The following is a 19,195-nucleotide window of genomic DNA, read 5'->3' on the forward strand; positions in this document are numbered from 1 at the left end:
TAGCCGATTCAAGATTCAAACAACACCTTGTAACCTTACACTTTGTAAACTAAACCATTCGGAAACGTAATTGACAAAACTTTTCTCCTAATATAACTTTTCAAAAACCTTACTCCACAAAAACTGAACTTTTTGAAAACGTAACTATTCGAAAACCCTAACTTACGAAAACCTAACTCACGCAAACCTAACTCACGAAAACCTAACTCACGAAAACCTAACTAACGAAAACCTAACTATCGAAAACCTAACTCACGAAAACCTAACTCACGAAAACCTAACTCACGAAAACCTAACTCACGAAAACCTAACTCACGAAAACCTAACTCACGAAAACCTAACTCACGAAAACCTAACTCACGAAAACCTAACTCACGAAAACCTAACTCACGAAAACCTAACTCACGAAAAAGATCATCATCATCAACAGCCCTTTACAGTCCACTGCTGGACTATGAGCCTCCTCCACTATAGTAGAGGGTTTTGCCATAATCCCCACGCTTGGCAGGCGGGTTGGAGATCGCAGTTTATAAGATTTATGTTTGTCAGAGAGCGCTGCTGCCCGTTCTCTGTTTGATGTGTAGTCCCTAAGTTGCCTCTTACGACACCCGCGGGAAGAGTAGGGGTTGGTGACAAATGTACTTGAATGTACACGAAAAAGATACTTGCGAAAAACTATGGATTTAAAGAAAATTGAATATTGATAAAAAAATGTGTCATCTAGGTTTCCTAGGTTGAAGAAGTCCTGGAATGATTGCTTCTTCTTCGCAGGTCAACTGAACCCAGAGCCGGGTTCAGGAGTGCTCTCCCTCAAGGATTCCCTCAAGCATCTTTTCAAGGAGTACACCCACGCCGTGGTGACCGCTCGTGGAGGCTCCACAGCGATTTGGAGCAGCGACCAGCACTTGTACTTCTTCGACCCGCACGGCTGCGATGATAATGGTCAGTGGCCATGACCATGACCATGCCTGATTTTTTGCAGCTAAAAGCAGTTTTGTTTAACGCCCTTTAAAACCACTTTTGACTGGAAAAATCAGTCAAAAGTGGTTTTGACCGAGAGTCTTGACTGTAACACAACTATTATATTTTTTCGATATAGGCGGCCTTTCAGACAAGCCTCGCGCTGAAGCATGCCTGTTCCCCATATCTTTTTAATTTGTTCTACTCTTGATTTCTTGTGCCTTATGCTTCAACCACACCAACGGCGTGCAGATTGCCATGGCGAGGACTGTCATGGGTCGCGCGACCTGTCATTGGCCTATGATCGCATCGGCGATGGCGATCTGCATGAAGCTTTATTCTATTATCATCATGACATCAGCTACTTATACAGGGTGGAATTTTGTAATGCCACCTGAAGGAAAAGTACTCTTAATACTGTAGATAGAAAATTTTACTCAAAGAAAACATTCCTTTATTTTTCAAAAGAAATAGAACTGCATTCAAAGATTTCCAAAAAATTGCTTGCTACACCCGGGAATCGAACCGACTAAAATATGTAAAAAATTACACCCTGTATTTTTATTGAATCGATCGTTAGGGTTAAGTATAAGGATGAAATCTCTCAAGCAAACTTGATAAATCAAATGAAAGGAAAACCATGAAATCTTAAATTATTGTAATTATTTACAGAAAATTGTATGGTATGGTGGTAAATTTTCGAAAAAAATCAAAAATCGTTGAATGCAGTTCTCTTTCTTTTCAAAAATAAAGGAATGTTTTCTTTGAGTAAAATTTTCTATCTACAGTATTAAGGGTACTTTCCCTCCAGGTGGCATTACAAAATTCCACCCTGTATATTCCATGTTTTCGATACAGGCGCCCCTTCAGACGAGCCACGCGCTGCCGCTTGCCTAGTCCGCATCAAGGGCGGTGTAGACGAGCTCGCCAACGTGATACTAGGCAACCTGGCGCCCGGAGCTGATGACAGCTTTAACATCTCGCCTGTGTGTATAACGGCTAGCAAACTGAACGCTGAGTTGGGGGCACCGGAGACGAAACTTGAGGTAAGTGGAACATCATCATCATCATCATCATTACAGCCACAGGACGTCCACTGCTGAACATAGCGCCAGCCTCAAGGGTGTTTCTGCTACCTTTATCAGGTAAGTAGAACACCTATTCTACGTTTTCGGTATAGGCGCCTCTTCATCATCATCATCATCATCATTTCAGCCACAGGATGTCCACTGCTGAGCATAGGAAGCCTCCCCCAATGACTTCCACATCGCACGGTTGGTAGCGGCCTGCATCCAGCGCCTTCCTGCTACCTTTATCAGGTTATTACGGGACTATTCCCACCTCTCGTTCCCACCGCTACACTCCTGTGTAGCCAGGATCTATAGCTTGACCGCCAATAAAACCCAAGAAGGTCAAGTTTGTCCCGGGGGAAAGTTAAAACTGTCATTGGACCTGCAACGAAATTAATCAGAAGAACAGAGGATGAGTTCGAAGTTTATCAGGTAAGTAGAACCCTATTCAATGTTTTCGGTATAGGTGTCCCTTGAAAGACCTTGCTAACGTGATACTGGCCAACCTGGCTCCTGGAGCTGATGATAGCTTCAACATCTCGCCTGTGTGTATTACGGCTAGCAAGCTGAATGCTAAGTTGGGGGCGCCTGAGACGAAACTTGAGGTAAGTGGAACATCATCATCATCATCATCGTCATCATCATCATCATCATTACAGCCACAGGACGTCCACTGCTGAACAAAGGTTTCCCCCAAAGATTTCCACAACGATGGGTCCTGCGGTCCGCATCCAGTTACTTCCCGCCTAATGTGCCTAATGTGCCTAATGTGGATAAGGCCTTCAGGTACCATCATAGTAATATTGTTGTAATTAATTTGTTTACATGATCCCAAGATATTTCGCAAGTTCGTGACACCCAAAGTTCGCAACACGTCTTTGTTACACTTGGAATAAGCTTGTGTTGTCAGCTTTTTGGCCACTTTGGGTGTCACAAACTATTTTTGACGCTGCCTATACTTACCAATACTTGATGATGTCTTTTATCTCAACACTGCTTCTTTTCCAGAGCAAAGCCTTCGAGTGGATCAGCAAGGGTACAGCCGCCATCATGATGGGGCCACGCGGTGAGAACACCGCCATCGGGAAGGCTGCGGAGAAAGTTGGGATCGGGGTAAGTCTTGATCTTTGAATCCTCAATAGGCCTAAGAATTGGTTTTTAACCGTATATTCAAGCATATACAGTAGGCGCTCGAGTTCATGTCCATCGGGGCCTTACTTGCTTACTTATTTACTTATACTTACTTATAAGTTGCAAAAAATATGGAATAAGTAGATAAGGTTGACCTACTTAATTGGTAATAATTATCGATATCGACATTACCATAATTAGTTAGGTAACAGCACTACCGCATTCCTCAGGATGGACATGAGCTCACGCACCTACTGTAGGTTGTGTTTCCATTAGAGATGGGCTACGAAGATGGGTGGAGCGACCATGTATAGCGAAGCTTTGAAACGCGTGGGTGTTTCAACCAGGGATGTGCTTAAAAGATGAGACGTGCTTTGATCATGACTGTGAATTGATAAACCATGCTCCATCGCTCGAATCATAGCACACACCTCCCTTGTTTCCCTCTCTTGTTTCTCGCTTGTTTTGTAGGTACAACATCGCTCCACCAAGACGTTTTGTTTTACGTACATATCGTCGGATCACGCCCATAAAGTTACCTCTCATGAAAATGGTGGAAATGGACTTTTATCACTCAATGCAACTTGTTTCTTCACAGGAAGACGACATGGCAGGCCGTACGATCGCGTTGCCGGCGGCTGCGGCGTTCGCGGCTGCCGCCGAATCGGTGCCGCCGCCTCATATGCATCAGGACCACATGTACAACTTCTTGGGTGAGGATGGTCATCTATACAGCTTTGTTTCAGCCAAGGACAATTCAATGCTGTAGATCCTGGACATACAGAAACTGTAGAGGCGAAAACAAGAGTTCCACCTTAGTTCTGTCCCTCAGGAAACGCTATAAAGTAGAAATCGATTACTTCGTACGATGAACATCTGATTTTCTTACTACCTGGCCCTTTCCTTAATAACTGCCGACCAGGTAGGCCATGTACCTACCAACATATTTTTGTTTAACTCGTTCCATCATTCGTGTTACTTTCATATAGCTTAGGCCCTATTGTTTTACTATTGTTTCTCTCTGACGTAAAGGATTCACAGAAATACAAATAGAATGAACGGAAGAACGCGCACCGTGGCTTTTTGCATCAAATGTACTGGGTGACCTACCTCCCATAGAAGTTTGATTCACCCATTCTGGGATACCTCGTATAGTTTGATGCGCGGCCATCTGTACATGAATTACTAATCTTCCTCCAAAACAACAGACGCTGGAGCGGACTACTACCTCCAGCACAAGAAGAAGACCGGCCGCAAGGAGATCCTACCTGAAGACTTAACGGAGAAGTTTGAAATGGGAGCCAACACCTTCTCCATAGAGCTGGGGGAACCCATCAAACTGCCATTGAGGTTGCCCGACGAACCGGCTGGGGTAAGTCCTGGACTCAGTCTCATCCTCACAGGTCCTATAATTAAACTTATCTAACTAAAACTACTACAGAAATGAGGAGATCCGTAAAAGAACTAAAGTCGCTGACATAGCCCGACGGATTAGCAAGCTGAAGTGGCAATGGGCAGGGCACATAGTACGCGGAACTGACGGCCGATGGGGCAGCAAGGTTCTGGAGTGGAGGCCGCGTACCGGAAAACGCAGCGTGAAACGTCCACCCACAAGGTGGACCGACGACATCATAATGGTAGCAGGAAAGCGCTGGACGCAGGCCGCTACGAACCGATCAACATGGAAAGCATTGGGGGAGGCCTATGTTCAGCAGTGGACGTCCTATGGCTGAGATGATGATGATGATGAACTAAAACTATATAAATTTAAAGGAGGGTGCTGAAGAAGAAACTGCTGAGAAAGATGAAACTGGAGAGGAATTGGAAGAAGAAGAAAAGGAAGAACCTATGAAGCGTAAGTTTTGTGACTTAAATAAGGTGTTCAATCATATCAAAGATATAGCAAACGGTTTCTAAAGATCTGTAAGAAGCGTACGGTTCTTGAGTTATTGGACCTAACTTACCCTACTTTGTTTTGTATGTTACGCTCAAAAACCGATTAAATTCCTTGAATGAGAAAACAGTTCATTATGTCGCGTTCTGATCACTTTAAACACTTCGTATCGCAACGCATTTGTGTTGTAGAATCTTCTGAAATCTGCCACGATAATGCGTTAAGGAAACGAAGAATCCATTACGCGTTCAGTTGAGCAAGCACTACAAAATTGGTGTAATCTAGCGATAGTTTTCCGTCGCTTTTTCGTCTTTTTCAAATATATTTGTACACAACAAATTTCTTCTTGCAGAGATAAAAGACGCGCTTTTCAAGATGTGGTATGACCAGAGCAAGCCAAGTCACGTGTCGCTACTAGTCGGGGACTACCACCAGATGGGAGTCTGGATGGCGGTCGGCGGGAAGGTGGTGGCCTTCGACCCTGCCCCCACACTGGTCAAGGGCATGCTGACGTCACAGAGGATTAAGAAGGGTGAGGAGTTCGTCATTTCTTTTTAAAATTTTTGGGTTTTTACAACTTACAGCTAGACATTTTTTGTACCGAGCTAATAAGGGACATTGACATTATGACAATGGCGAAAACCATTTTCGCGCAAACGTCTTTCGCGGTCATGTCTTTTCGCGCAAACGTCCGTTCGCGCCCACGTCTTTTCGCGCAAGTGTCCTAACGCGCAAATGTCTTTCGCGCTAGTGTCTTTTCGCGCTAGTGTCTTCGCGCTAATGTCTTTCGCGCTAGTGTCTTTTCGCGCTAGTGTCTTCGCGCTAATGTCTTTCGCGCTAGTGTCTTTTCGCGCTAGTGTCTTCGCGCTAATGTCTTTCGCGCTAATGTCTTTCGCGCTAGTGTCTTTTCGCGCTAGTGTCTTCGCGCTAATGTCTTTCGCGCTAGTGTCTTTTCGCGCTAGTGTCTTCGCGCTAATGTCTTTCGCGCTAGTGTCTTTTCGCGCTAGTGTCTTCGCGCTAATGTCTTTCGCGCTAGTGTCTTTCGCGCTCATGTCTTTCGCGCTAGTTTCTTTCGCGCTAATGTCTTTCGCGCTAATGTCTTTCGCGCTATGTCTTTCGCGCAAGTGTACCAGAGCAAGCCTCGCTACGTGTCTACTGGTCGGGGACTACCACCAGATGGGAGTCTGGATGGCGGTCGGCGGGAAGGTGGTGGCCTTCGACCCTGCCCCCACCCTGGTCAAGGGCATGCTGACGTCACAGAGGATTAAGAAGGGTGAGGGTTTGATCGTCATTTTAGACAATGACAAGAACTGTTGCGAAATGGTATCCCCGGGAAGGAAAAGGAATAAAGTTAGACAGGCCAAAGGATGGGAGCGTGATAACAGTGATACAGCAGGACCATTTTGTCTTTATTTTAACCGACTTCAAGGAGGAAGAGGTTGTCAATTCGGTTGGTATGTATTTTGTCAAATACTTTGTAATTTTGGGTAACTTACATAACAGCTGGAGATTCTAAACAAGCATAGGCGGTTTCCAAATTCAGTAAAATACAGTTGCAAATTTTGGAGAGAGGTGGAACGAATCCATTCTATCCAGGGAGCTTCACAAAGCACGATATTTTTTTTCCTCTAAAAACTGCCAGTTACTTATTTCTCTTCTTTACTATACCATCCCCGGACAGGAAAAAGGAATACAGGTAGAGGGATGTTGATTTCTGTGACCGTTACGGCCACAAATCGCTAGAAATTGATGCATGGAGGGAGGTCTTTGGTAGAGGCCTAAGTCCAAGGGCAAACTGGATATTGCACTTTAAAATGCAGTTAAATTGTAATATTTTTCAGTACTAAAGATATTATTGTTAGACAATGGCACCAGGGGGCTTAGTCTGAGTTTACATCAAACGTCTTCAAACTAGCGACTGCGTAAAAAAATGACATTAAATGTATGACGGATTGTACAGCGCCCCTAGCGGAAACTTTCATGAACTAAAATCTTCATTGATTTTTTTAACGCGCTCACTAGTGACGACGTTTGATGTTTTGTAAGTCATACTAAGCCCTCTTAGTACTGTAATTTGTGCAACACAATATTCTTCACAAAAACTTGTATAAATGTATTTTCTTCTTTCAGGTGACGAGATCCGTCTCCAGCGCATCAAGGATGAGATGGCTGGTGAAGGAGGCGGCGGCGGCGAGGAAGAAGGCGGGGAAGAAGCTGGCGCTGGTCTGTACTGCTCTGTTTTAGTCCTAGATCATCATCATCATCAATATCATCATCATTTCAGCCATAGGACGTCCACTGCTGAACATAGGCCTCCCCCAATGCTTTCCATGTTGATCGATTGGCAGCGGTCTGCGTCCAGCGCTTCCCTGCTACCTTCACGATGTCGTCGGTCCACCTTGTAGGTGGACGTCCCACGCTGCGTTTTCCGGTACGCGGCCTCCATTCCAGAACCTTTCTGCCCCATCGGCCGTCAGTTCTGCGTACTATGTGCCCTGCCCATTGCCACTTCAGCTTGCTAATCCGTCGGGCTATGTCAGCGACTTTGGTTCGTTTACGGATCTCCTCATTTCTGATTCGATCTCGCAAAGAAACACCAAGCATAGCCCTCTCCATAGCACGCTGTGCAACTTTGAGCTTCTGTATAAGGCCTATAGTGAGAGGCCACGTTTCCGAGCCATAAGTTATCACTGGTAACACACATTGGACGGATTAATCCGCCTTAAAAATGATGTCGGTAATAGTCTAATTGAGTATTATGTAAACTAACTAATAATGAATACAATGATTAGTATATTGATTATCATCTATCAAGCGTGGCATCATAATGATGGCTTTTGTATTTGACGTGGCGCTGAAAAGGTTAATGTCCGTGGTGCATATTTCTTCTTAAACGTTACTCATACTTTTGTTTTGTCTCCTGTCATCAGCTTTGCACTGGAGGGAAGTTGAACCTTAACTTCAAACTCCTCCTATGTTCTTCTGATTAATTTTGTTGCGGATCCAATGACAGTTTACTTTCCCCGGGACCAAAATTGTCTTTCACTGGTTGTGTTTTTATTCGAAGTCATGCTGCTAACGTTTTTTTTTCAGAGGGTGAAGAGAAACCAGAACCTGAGCCAGAATTCGTCCCGCCAGAATCCTGTCCTGCGCTAATGGTGTTTGCAAGCCCTGCGGAGTTCATTGACAAACTCAGTAAGTTCACTTTATTAGCTTTTCTTGGGGAAGATAGAATATGTTACAGAAGGAGTTTAAGCGTTAAATCTGGTCTACATATCCATGTATGAGCTTAAGTGTACACTTTAGCTATTGATTGATTTATTCCGCATACCAACGAGCGAATTTGTGACACATTTCGGCATTTCTGAGGCATGCCTACTAAGGCATCCAAGCATGCAGAAATGTGTCACCAATTTGCTCGTACGATCTTGCCTGTCCATCACATCCCCAGGGTTGCTTTGCCTAAGCATGTCGTGGCAATTTCACCGTGGTGTCCCCGTAATGCGAGTAGTCTCTAAGTTAAAGGGTTTAAAAACATTTCTAACTTCTACTTTCTCTAAAATCTGTCTGACTGTCAGTCTGCTCGTGACCACGGCTGCAGCATAGTAGCCGAAACGTCAAGCCGTGAGTACATAATGTAACTCATTAATAAACGTCTCGTTAAGACCCGTGTCATACTATTTTAACTAGTTGAAATGGAACGCGAAAGATTAAAATCTTATTCTACTTTTTCTCTCTCAGCTCTCCAAGGCGGTCTAGACAAGAAGCAGTGCCTTGCCCCGTACAAGCTCTACCCAGTGAAGGTGATCAACGAGCTGACATCTGTCATGAAGGAGAAGCGAACTCCCCCCGCTAAGGGGGAGGGGGATGAAGGCGCCGGTGACGAAGAGGGTAAGAATCTTGTGAAAACTTTGTTAAACACAGAAGAAAACTTTATTAAACACAGAAGAAAACTTTATTCTAAAGCCTGGTCCGTGAGCACGTAGAATCCCGTCCAATGACCCCAAGCTACCCATCCTTATCGCTCGCGCGTAATTATGTTGCTGTCGCGACTGTGCGACGGGCGCCCGCAGTGAGTGTGCGAGCGCGACAGCAACATAATTAAGCGCGAGCGATAGGGATGGGTAGCTTGGGGTCATTGGACGGGATTCTACGTACTCACGGACCTGGCTTTAGCAGTGAATAATAATAATGCATTAAAAAACTACACAGTATTGTCAATAGTTTTGGCGCGTTATGTGAATATTGCCTTTTAATTATGATAGCTAAACTTAATCGCATTACGATACGACAGTTCATTAAAAGGTTACCACGGTTACTAAAGTTACCAATAACAACCTGAACGAAAAGACCTGAAAGATTTTGACGATATTCATTTTAATTACCATTTTCTAATTTTGTTTAAAATCTGAGGGCTTAGTGTGAGTTTACATCAAACGTCGTCATTAGCAAGCACACTAAAAAAATATATGAAGATTTTAGTTCTTGAAACTTTCTGCTAGGGGTCCTGTACAATCCGTCATACATTTAATGTCACAGTCGACATCGAATGTGTTTGAAGTAAACTCACACTATAGATGACCCACGCTGAACTGTCCCACCAAACTCAATGACAGGGGGGCGCTACCATCGTTCAACTCTAAGGTTTTCCAACATGGTAAAAATCGGAACCAGCGATCCGGTATTGACGGTGGCACCCCACTGTCAATGTCATGGATAGGACAGTTCAGTATTTTGGAACTATACGCCCCCTGATTGATTCTCAAAGCTGTAAAAATTAATGTTAACCTTCCCAGTCGTTCGGATTCGATCCCTCGAGTGATATTTTTGACATATCCAGCCATATAAACAACTCTCACTAAATTAGTGATTTATCTACTGATTTATCTCCTAAAACCTCAACAGAAGCCGAAGTCCTAGTAGATCCTCTCGAAGACGAAGCTATAGGCAAGTACTTCACTCGCCTGGGACGCGCCACGGCGTCTCTACGAGGCAACGTGGCTCAGAACGAGAGCTACTTTATGGATATGCCCAATAGAAATAACCAGGTTCGTATTTAATTCTAATAACGTCTTTTCAGGCTAATTTTAATGTATTTTTTTAGAATAAAGACTGAAAACGATGCATTTTGGGATAAAATTACCGGTGCTCAGTAATTTATTTAAAATTATCCTGTAAATAAATTTTTGATTGTGTTATTTTATAAGCATATACATGGATGATATCGTTGCAACAATGAAGTATTCATAGATACATAATAGAATACGTCATACCCCCCGGTTTCTATCTAAATTGATACCACCATTTTATTTAATTCATTTAACTATTTAGTCTTTATTATCATAAAATTGGTACATAAGGCGAACTTAATGCCAGTGGGCCTTCTCTGCCAGTTAACCTTTGGGCCAAAAGCAGAAAAAAATAATTTGACAGTGAATTATAAGTGTTTTTCTACGATTTTTACAGGACGCAGCGAATTCAATAATGGGCATAGCGGTCGACCACATCGAGCCGTACATCTACTGGAAGCCAGAACTGATTGACGCGATCCTGAAGTATGGCGACCGATTGTACACGATGTCGCTGTCTAAAGCCTCTATACCGCCAAGATTGCAGCCTTATGAAGTGGAAAACCAGTTCCACGTCACTAGTTTTAACGTGAGTTGATTTGTGAACTTTTTGGGGGTTTAGAAGTTCTAGATGATAAGGAAATCATCTACTTTGTCATCTAGATTTGGTATTTTGGTCTCTGGGCTCTAAATACTAACGCAATAAATTAAATAACTACACGATGTTCAATGTAAGTGGATATAAATCTTTGAAATCTAGTTGATGAGTCAGTAGTTCTGGTTTCTGGAATTTTGATAAAATTCTTTATTCAGTTAACATAGTTGGTATGTCGACAGACTTAGGTAAGGTAGCTAGCAAGCCCTAACATCAACCAAACCGATCAAAAAATTTTGCTTCCTTAGGAAATCGAACCAGGGACCTCTGGGTCTAAGACAGATAGTGTTCCCAGAAGACCACCAGAGGCTATTTATTAAATACAATAAATAATAAAGTATAATATTATTATTTCAGGTAAAGACAGAGATAGAATCTAACGCGGTGATGGGTGACATCAAGGCAGGCGAGACTGGTGGCGTTTTGAACCTGAGGCGTGGTTTGAATAAGTTTTTTGAAACCGTTAGTACATTTACATGTTTCTTTTTGGGTTTGCTTGGTAAATAGTGAGATTGTTATGTAGGTATGTCAAGCTCTTTGGCATGAATGTATTGATAAACATTTACCAGTACCTAGCTTTGTATTTGTTTATGTGAAAAAAATGTAACGTTTTCCACTGGATTTTAATCCAAAAGCATCATGTTATACATAAATTTAGCGAAGGGAAGAGCATAGGAGGGTGGGATCAGCCTCTTTCTAGATAGTTACTTACTTGTTCCACCACTGACTAAAAAGGTAAAAATCTCACCATTTTCACCAGTCTTACGATACGAGTATACTCCAGTGACAAAACTATCGAACACACTCGCTTCTATCACCGACTCTAACAAATTTCTTAGCTCCCCTGACTCATTTATCATCAACGGTGGGACAAGTGCCTTATCGCGTATACAGGGTGTTTGGTTAATGGGTATATCAGCCGACACTAGCCCATGTTAACATGGGCATATAAATGGTATGGTGAAGTCAGAAAATGGATATCTTCATTTGTATTATTTTAATTTTCATACAAATCGGATTTTATAAAATTTATTATATACCCATTTACATAACACCCTGTATACTCTTCCTTCTTTCCTCCAGTAAAAACACTATATCACCTAGATACCGTCAGCGAAGGACCGGTTGCTTGTGCAGCAGTGGACGTCCATTAGCTGATAATGATGATGATTCTTTTTTTTATTCCTTCTCTCTAGTACAAACACGGAGTCCTCTGCGCCAAAGACTACTGCGTTGGGGTCTGGAAGGCGGCGGACGACAAGTCCTTCTGCTTATGGGACCCGCACTCTGTGGGGCCCAATGGACGGACGTCCCCCGGTGGCGCGGCGGCCATAGTTCTGTTTTCAACTGTTGAAGAGTTGGCTGAAACGTTTAAAGCTAATGTGGAGGGACTGGGCAGAGCTGGCTCTAACAAGTAAGTAGATTCTTCTTCTTTGTCTATTAGTCAAAGTCAAAGTCAAAATTTCTTTATTTGTTTAGACTAAATAGTTCTTACAAATCGACATTTTGCTCTTAAGGAGCCTCTACATGTCTCATAATCTTTTTACCCTACCAGCTACTATTGGTTATCTTTTTCTACTATCAATTCGATAGACCGCTTATTCGTGCGAATTTTGTTATTTAACTTTTAAAGTAAACACTCCACTAAGAGAAACGTTACGGTGGTCGTAAACATTATTATTATTATAGGTTTTCTCGAGTGTTCTTCTTGTAGATAGGTATCCTTCTATGTAGGTATTCCCCTAATGTGCTTAATGGCTTATAAATGACTTATAAAAAGATTTAACCATAAAACGAATGTTTTATCATTGAATTTGGCTTTCAAAGAGCCCTGTTACACGTCTCAATATTCTCGATTAATTTTTGCTCTACCACTGCTTAGGCCCGATTCGACCAAACTTTTATCCGAGAATAACTCCGGTATAAGTGGCACATTGACAGTTTTAGTATGGAAAAAATGACAAAATGTCGAATAACTGACGATTTATTCTTATTTGGTCGAATCCACCCATTAAGGACAATGATTTGAGTTACTGCTGAAGAGAAGCAGCACAAGAAACTGAGCCAATAACAGCTTAATTCGCTGTCGTTTTTACCTACGCTAGCACCAATTTGTAACTGGTCTTTATTTACATCACTTAGGTAACTTAGGGAAAAATTATTAAAATAGAATACAATGGAACTTCTCTGCTATCGTCATTCAGGTACGGCATAACAGCAGTCAAGGTGTTCTGGGAGATATCCAAACTTCCCGGCGCGGTGACTCCTCAAGGAGCCGTCCCTGATGAAGGATATGAGTGGAAGGTCCTCACTGCTTACGTGGAGACGGCGCGAGGGAGGACCATACTGAGAGGGACACGCCCTCCTGATCTTGTCAAGTAAGACTATGATGATGTTGATCAATGTAGGATGTAGAATTTTTCGAATTGGGGGATGCAAATACCAATATTAATGAGTGACTTACTCACTGAGAACTATTTATTTTTCAAATCGGATATTGGCCACACAGGCGATCTCACATCAGATAGTTAAGACTAAACTAAAGTTGATGTAACTAAATAAATAAACCACAGAAATTCTTCTTCTTATTTTGATGTTGGCAATACACGTCGAGGCCGACTTGATTTGTGCCATTTTCAAGTTTCAAGTGAGACGAATTATAAATGGGGCCAAGTGGAATGGGTCTTGGGTTAATTAAATGATGTAAATGAAGAATGATAGATGATACCCCTTCCCTTCCAACCCTTTCATCAAAAACCATAATGTGTAGGTACACAATTTTAGAGACAAAAGTTACATTACACAATTTTTAGTTAAGGTGCAGTCAGTGTAAAATGTTAATGACCCAAAGTAGTAAAAAGGTTCACAACACATCTTTGTTACCCACCTTTTATTGGATTTATTGTCAACGTTTTGACCACTTGGTGTCACAAACTATTTGACGCTGTTCCAATTTCTTGTATTATCTATTACCAGGTTCACCCGTGACGCGCTACTGCAGTCGTCGTGCGGCGCGATCGTGGCCGCGTGCATGTCGCACGTGCGTCGGCCGCACCTGTGGACCAGAAACACCGTCGACGAGGTGATGGGATTGTTTTAACGCACTCACATAACGCCTGGATGAATAGTCGTCATTCAGGCGCTTCGTCTAAAGTACTTAGTGTGGCAAAATCATTGTCATCCAATATCATCTTACTTAGTATGTTTTCACGATGTTATTTTAGCTACGTTTCCACTAGTGTTAGACTACGACAACTATTAGAGCGTATACCTATGGATAATCTGAGGCAATGGTTTAATTTGAAGTAAGTACCTCAGTTTTCTTGCGCTTATGGGTTTTTAGGCGTTGTGATTCTATGCACAGCGCGTTTTGAATAATTCGAATCTTAACTTTGTATTTGATATTGTTGCCACCAGCGGCCATAGGCGACTTTCTTGTTTTTCTATTCTTGTTCTTTCATTACAACGCAACAGTCAATACAGTGGCGTGGACGTCACCCCCTGATGCTTGGCACCCGGTTACGCCGCTACTGAGTCAATAGATTTGCAAATTAATTCAAATAGTAAGTTACAGATAATTGAAGGTATCCCCTTTTAAAACCCTCCAGGTGATGGCAGTGGCTTGTCAGTTGTTCTCCGCTTCGCTCGGCTCGCTTGGTTACGAGTTCCGTCCTGGAGAAGACGTTTTACTACCGCTTCAGGTTTGATTTTGTTTCTCTATTAATATGAGCATTACTTTTAGATTATATTTCAATATCATTCACGCAAAAACTACTGAACGGATTTTGTTGAAACTTTACAGTATTATTGTTTATAACCCAGATTAACATACAGGCTATAATTTATGACGATATGTGACAAACTAAATTTCAATAAATAAATAAGATGTGGGTAAAAAGCGCCATCTATCGTCATTGGTTAAAATCTACAGCCAAAAAATTTTGACGTTAGTAAATATTCATGCGGGGAAGCCGTTAAACGATCTATCAACATCATTAGTAATTAAACGAGGTCCACGCCACAATCCACGCGTACAAAGTCGCGGGCGGCCGCTAGATATAAACACGTTGAAATAAAAACCGAAATGAAGCGTATTACACTTGAAAATTTCGACGGGTTCATCCAGTGTCTAAGTAGCTCAGATGGAAGAGCATTCGTCCGGCAAGCGAAGGGTTGTGGGTTCGATTCCCGCCTTAAGTAGAATATTCTTCCTCCTTCAGCATTTTTTAAAGTTATTTACAAGCTGAATGTCAGCCGATGGCTAGGTCGTGCCGTTAATGAGTATATGAACATACTTAATTATAATTATGACAGTGACCACATTACACCGATTTATAGATGACCCACGCTGAACTGTCCCGCCAAACTCAATGACAGGGGGGCGCTAGCATCGTTCAACTATATGGTTTCCAACATGGCAAAAATCGGAACCAGCGATTCGGTATTGACGGTGGCGCCCCGCTGTCAATGTCATCGATAGGACAGTTCAATATTTTGGAACTATAGTATCGGCCGATTCCTCATACAAATTGAGATGATAAACTATTGTGTAAAATAATTTCAGGTGCTAAAACGCTTCGTTCTCGGCGTGAACTACGTTCGATACGACTTGGAGCAGGTGTTCTCGGGCAAGTTGGAGCAGAAGGAGCCTACTGCTTTGACCGTGAGGTAGTGATACCATCATCATCATCGTCTTCATCGTTAACATCAACTTCGTCGACTTTATAGTCGTCACCATCGTCAACGTCAACTTCCCCATAAAAATCAACGTTAATTTCAACCTTATGGTCATCATCATGGTCAACGTTATCTTCATCTTTAACGATAACGTCAACGTCTGTTAACATTATGGTCATCATCATGGTCATCATTATGGCCATCGTCAACGTCATTGTCATGATCAACGTCAACATTATGGTCATCATCATCGTCATTCTGCAATGTTGAGTCCGTTTGTTTTTCTCTATGTATTTTCATGCTTTCTATTTCATTATCATCATCATCATCGTCTCCACTGTTACAGTATTTATTTACTTCTCTATCACATCAGATGTGCGCTAGAGCGGTTCTTCGAGGCGCATACCCACGGTATCTTATGGTCAGTGCCGCACGCGGTGGCCGTATGGCGAGTGGCCGGCTCGCCCGCGTATTACATGATGGAGCCACACGCTTGCGGCCCTACGGGTCTAAGGATCGATGCTCAGGTATCACTCACTTACCCATTTATGCTGGATTTCTATATTCAATCCCAATCCAAATCTGTCTGTCAATTGTCAAATTTCAATATGTTTTTAGTCAAAATATCTGCGGTTTTCGATGGTTTTACATTTTCATACTGTTTATAAGACTATTTATAAGGCCCGGTTTTTTGATTCGTAGTTAAAATAACCAATGGTCAAATTTGACAGATGTCAAATGACAAGTGGTTAAATATCAGAAAAAAATGTTTTTCGAACAACGGTTAGCTTGACTTTTAGTACATTTTTTAACTATTAGTTAACATTTTGTTAATATTTAACCATTAGTAGCAAAATATAACAATTTGTTATTTTAACTATGAATCAAAAAACCGGGCCTTAAACAATATTAAAGTGTAAATGCATCGAATATTTTTAATATTTCAAAAACTGAATTCAATTTGACAGTTGTAATCATGATTTGGACAAGGATTGAATATGGGAAACGGGCGTCAATCATTCATTTACTAACTTAAACCGAGTGAGCGAGCACTGGATCACTTACTCACAAACTGACTCAATCACTCACTCAACTTACTCACTCAATCACTCACCTCTTACTCACTCACTTACTAAATTACTCAACTCACTTAATCACTCGCCCACTTAAGGCTTGGTATTTCTTCTAAAGTAGGTATTTCGCGCTGTCAAAATCTGCGCGCGCAATTCTTCGCCGAAAACAGCGCGTCAAAGAGCTCCCGCCACAATTTCCAGCTACACAGTATAGAAATACGCAGTTGGTTAGGTTAGGTTGACTTCCTTGCCTTCAAGCGTTACACTCACAACACTTTCTAATAGAAATCATATCCAAGTGATACAAATTAAAACACCTTTCAGACTTTTTGGGAATATATTCTAGAATCGAATAAATATAAAATATAACTGCAGAAGTAAACACGGTTCAAAGTGGCCGTGGCGTCGCCCGACCTTCTGGAAGTTCTGCGCCGGCTTAAAGAATTTCAAGATTACGTCACCCGACCTATCGGTAGGCCCTTGGGAGCTTGAGCGATTGGAATTTTTTTTTATGATAAGTTACTCTTAGTAGCGATTATTTAGAGCTTGGATAATAAATTTAATTATAGTTGTTGCAATTCACGAAGCTTTGCATGTGGTTAATAACATTAATCAGTATAGGTACGCATCAATTTTGTTCAGTCTCTTTGTTTATTAATAAATAAAAATATCATACTAAAATTGCAGAAACATATTTGTTTGTATTGGTCTGGGTGTTTTCTTTCTATAATATGTATGACGTATGTACGGGGTTCTGTACCTATCGAAAATTGCTATAAGCATCACACGCGGTTACCTGCGTACCTCTGTGCACTCATGGGAGTTTAAGCAGAGGTCCCTAGAGTTTGACTTTGAGCTTTGTTTATAGTCATTACGAAGCAGACTGATGGGAAACTGCACTGTCTTGAATTCGAAAGGGTAATTTGACGGTGTTTGGGGAATTCTAGGAATAAATACAGAGTCTCCTCATTGAGATTGAGACATTTCAATTTGAGATTTCACTTGACATTGAACACAATCTGAAATGGAGTTTTCAAACACTTGTAAAAATAAAAAGTAATTAAATCAAAGGCACTAAGTAGTATTGATATCAACTTCGAAGAAAATGACTGCCAAAATTACTTTCTACCCGTTCCACACGTCTTTCATGAATTATATTAAGGTATTGTTAAACTAAATTTCAAGTAGATTGAACCAAGGAATCACTTTGTCCCATACAAACTTTGCCCCCTTTTTTCACCCCCTTCATTTCATGACCCCATTTCGGAAAATCTTTTCTTATGAGATGCCTACGTCATAAAAAGAACACACCTTCCAACTTTCAGGTCTCTACGATATCCGTCAGTCATTTAGGACAAAGCATTTTTATTAGTTGTTCAAAACTCTATCGTTCCAGGTATGTCATTGACAGGAGGGCGCTACTATCTTAATGGGTTATTCATTAGTCCACTTGACATTTCAGAATCGTTTGACTTTAGATACCTAAGCGATTTGATATTCGGAGTCTTTTAATGAAATCAAGTTCTGAAATAACTTGAGGTGTTGTACCCGATCAAGCTTTTCATTGCAGGACAGTTAAATAGTTTTATTATTAGTTTCTTCTCTAAGTCTTAATTTGTCAGAGTAGGTAAAGGCTCCATGAGAGCAAAATTTAGCTTTATAATAGTTTTTAATTTTTTTCTTGAAATATTTGACGCCTTGTAATCTCTTGTAATCTCTCGTTAATATAGGTCCACACAAATAAAGAATGTTTGACTTCGACTTTAATAATTATGCTCTTACATAATTATAAATAAACTAGCTTTCCGCCCGCCGCTTCGCCCGCGTGGAATTTTTTGGTTTTTATATAACCTATTACACTCAGATATAATGTGGCTTTCTATTGATGAAAGATTTTTTAAAATCAGTTCAGTAGATCCCGAGATTACCCCTTACAATTTAACAAATATACAAACACACAAACTTTACCTCTTTATAATATTAGATTATATATAGGTAATTTGAAACCCTATTTTGTTTTATTATTTTTTTATTTTAAATATTTCACGATCCAAACTAATATTTACTGTAAGTAAATGCTAAATAGTAAATATTAGTTTGGATTGTGAAATATCCTACTAATATTATAAAAGCGAAAGTTTGGATGTCTGGATGTCATGATGTCTGGATGTTTGTTACTCTTTCACGCAAAAACTACTGAACGGATTTTGTTGAAACTTTACAGTATTATTGTTCTGCCGCACAATTTATAAACGCAGTAAGTACCACTTACTGCATTTATGATTGTTTTGAATATTCTGAATCCTGACATCGCGATCTATAAGAATCAAAGACCCGTTTTTTTCTATCTTATCTTAGAACGGAAGATACATGTTATCATAAACGCAGTAAAGAGCAGATTGTAGGTTTCTTCACATACTATGTTAGCAGTAAGAGCACATAATTACTTAATATTACGTGAATACTCGCGCTTACTTAATTTGCTACACAGTAATAGTGNGATTAGAAAACGAATAGAGGTAACTTTGGGAATTTATTCTATCGAGTCAACTTCATCAAATCGTGTTTCCATCCGTTAATAGCCCTAGAAAATATCCTCAACTATGCCCAAAAAAAATCTTAGCCTTTTATTTTACTGTTTAGTACCTCAAAAATGAAAAATGAAT

General features: G+C 41.1%; 1 protein-coding gene across 1 annotated transcript in view; it reads left to right on the forward strand.

Moving 5' to 3' along the window:
- Positions 1 to 19,195, forward strand: part of LOC114364603 (uncharacterized) — a 67,246-nt gene that overhangs the window by 21,985 nt on the left and 26,066 nt on the right. Inside the window, exons 22-40 of the mRNA XM_028320814.1 lie at positions 772 to 942; positions 1,819 to 2,006; positions 3,039 to 3,143; positions 3,760 to 3,874; positions 4,370 to 4,533; positions 4,935 to 5,016; positions 5,408 to 5,587; positions 7,186 to 7,278; positions 8,149 to 8,250; positions 8,797 to 8,946; positions 9,961 to 10,103; positions 10,522 to 10,713; positions 11,137 to 11,241; positions 11,976 to 12,193; positions 12,984 to 13,157; positions 13,756 to 13,861; positions 14,388 to 14,480; positions 15,344 to 15,447; positions 15,830 to 15,983. Coding sequence (XP_028176615.1) covers positions 772 to 942; positions 1,819 to 2,006; positions 3,039 to 3,143; positions 3,760 to 3,874; positions 4,370 to 4,533; positions 4,935 to 5,016; positions 5,408 to 5,587; positions 7,186 to 7,278; positions 8,149 to 8,250; positions 8,797 to 8,946; positions 9,961 to 10,103; positions 10,522 to 10,713; positions 11,137 to 11,241; positions 11,976 to 12,193; positions 12,984 to 13,157; positions 13,756 to 13,861; positions 14,388 to 14,480; positions 15,344 to 15,447; positions 15,830 to 15,983 — 2,639 coding nt within the window. The remainder of the gene's footprint in view (positions 1 to 771; positions 943 to 1,818; positions 2,007 to 3,038; positions 3,144 to 3,759; positions 3,875 to 4,369; positions 4,534 to 4,934; positions 5,017 to 5,407; positions 5,588 to 7,185; positions 7,279 to 8,148; positions 8,251 to 8,796; positions 8,947 to 9,960; positions 10,104 to 10,521; positions 10,714 to 11,136; positions 11,242 to 11,975; positions 12,194 to 12,983; positions 13,158 to 13,755; positions 13,862 to 14,387; positions 14,481 to 15,343; positions 15,448 to 15,829; positions 15,984 to 19,195) is intronic.

The sequence above is a fragment of the Ostrinia furnacalis genome, unplaced genomic scaffold (genome assembly GCF_004193835.3).
Source record: "Ostrinia furnacalis isolate ACB-3 unplaced genomic scaffold, ASM419383v2 OfSCF7454, whole genome shotgun sequence".
NCBI lineage: Eukaryota > Metazoa > Arthropoda > Insecta > Lepidoptera > Crambidae > Ostrinia > Ostrinia furnacalis.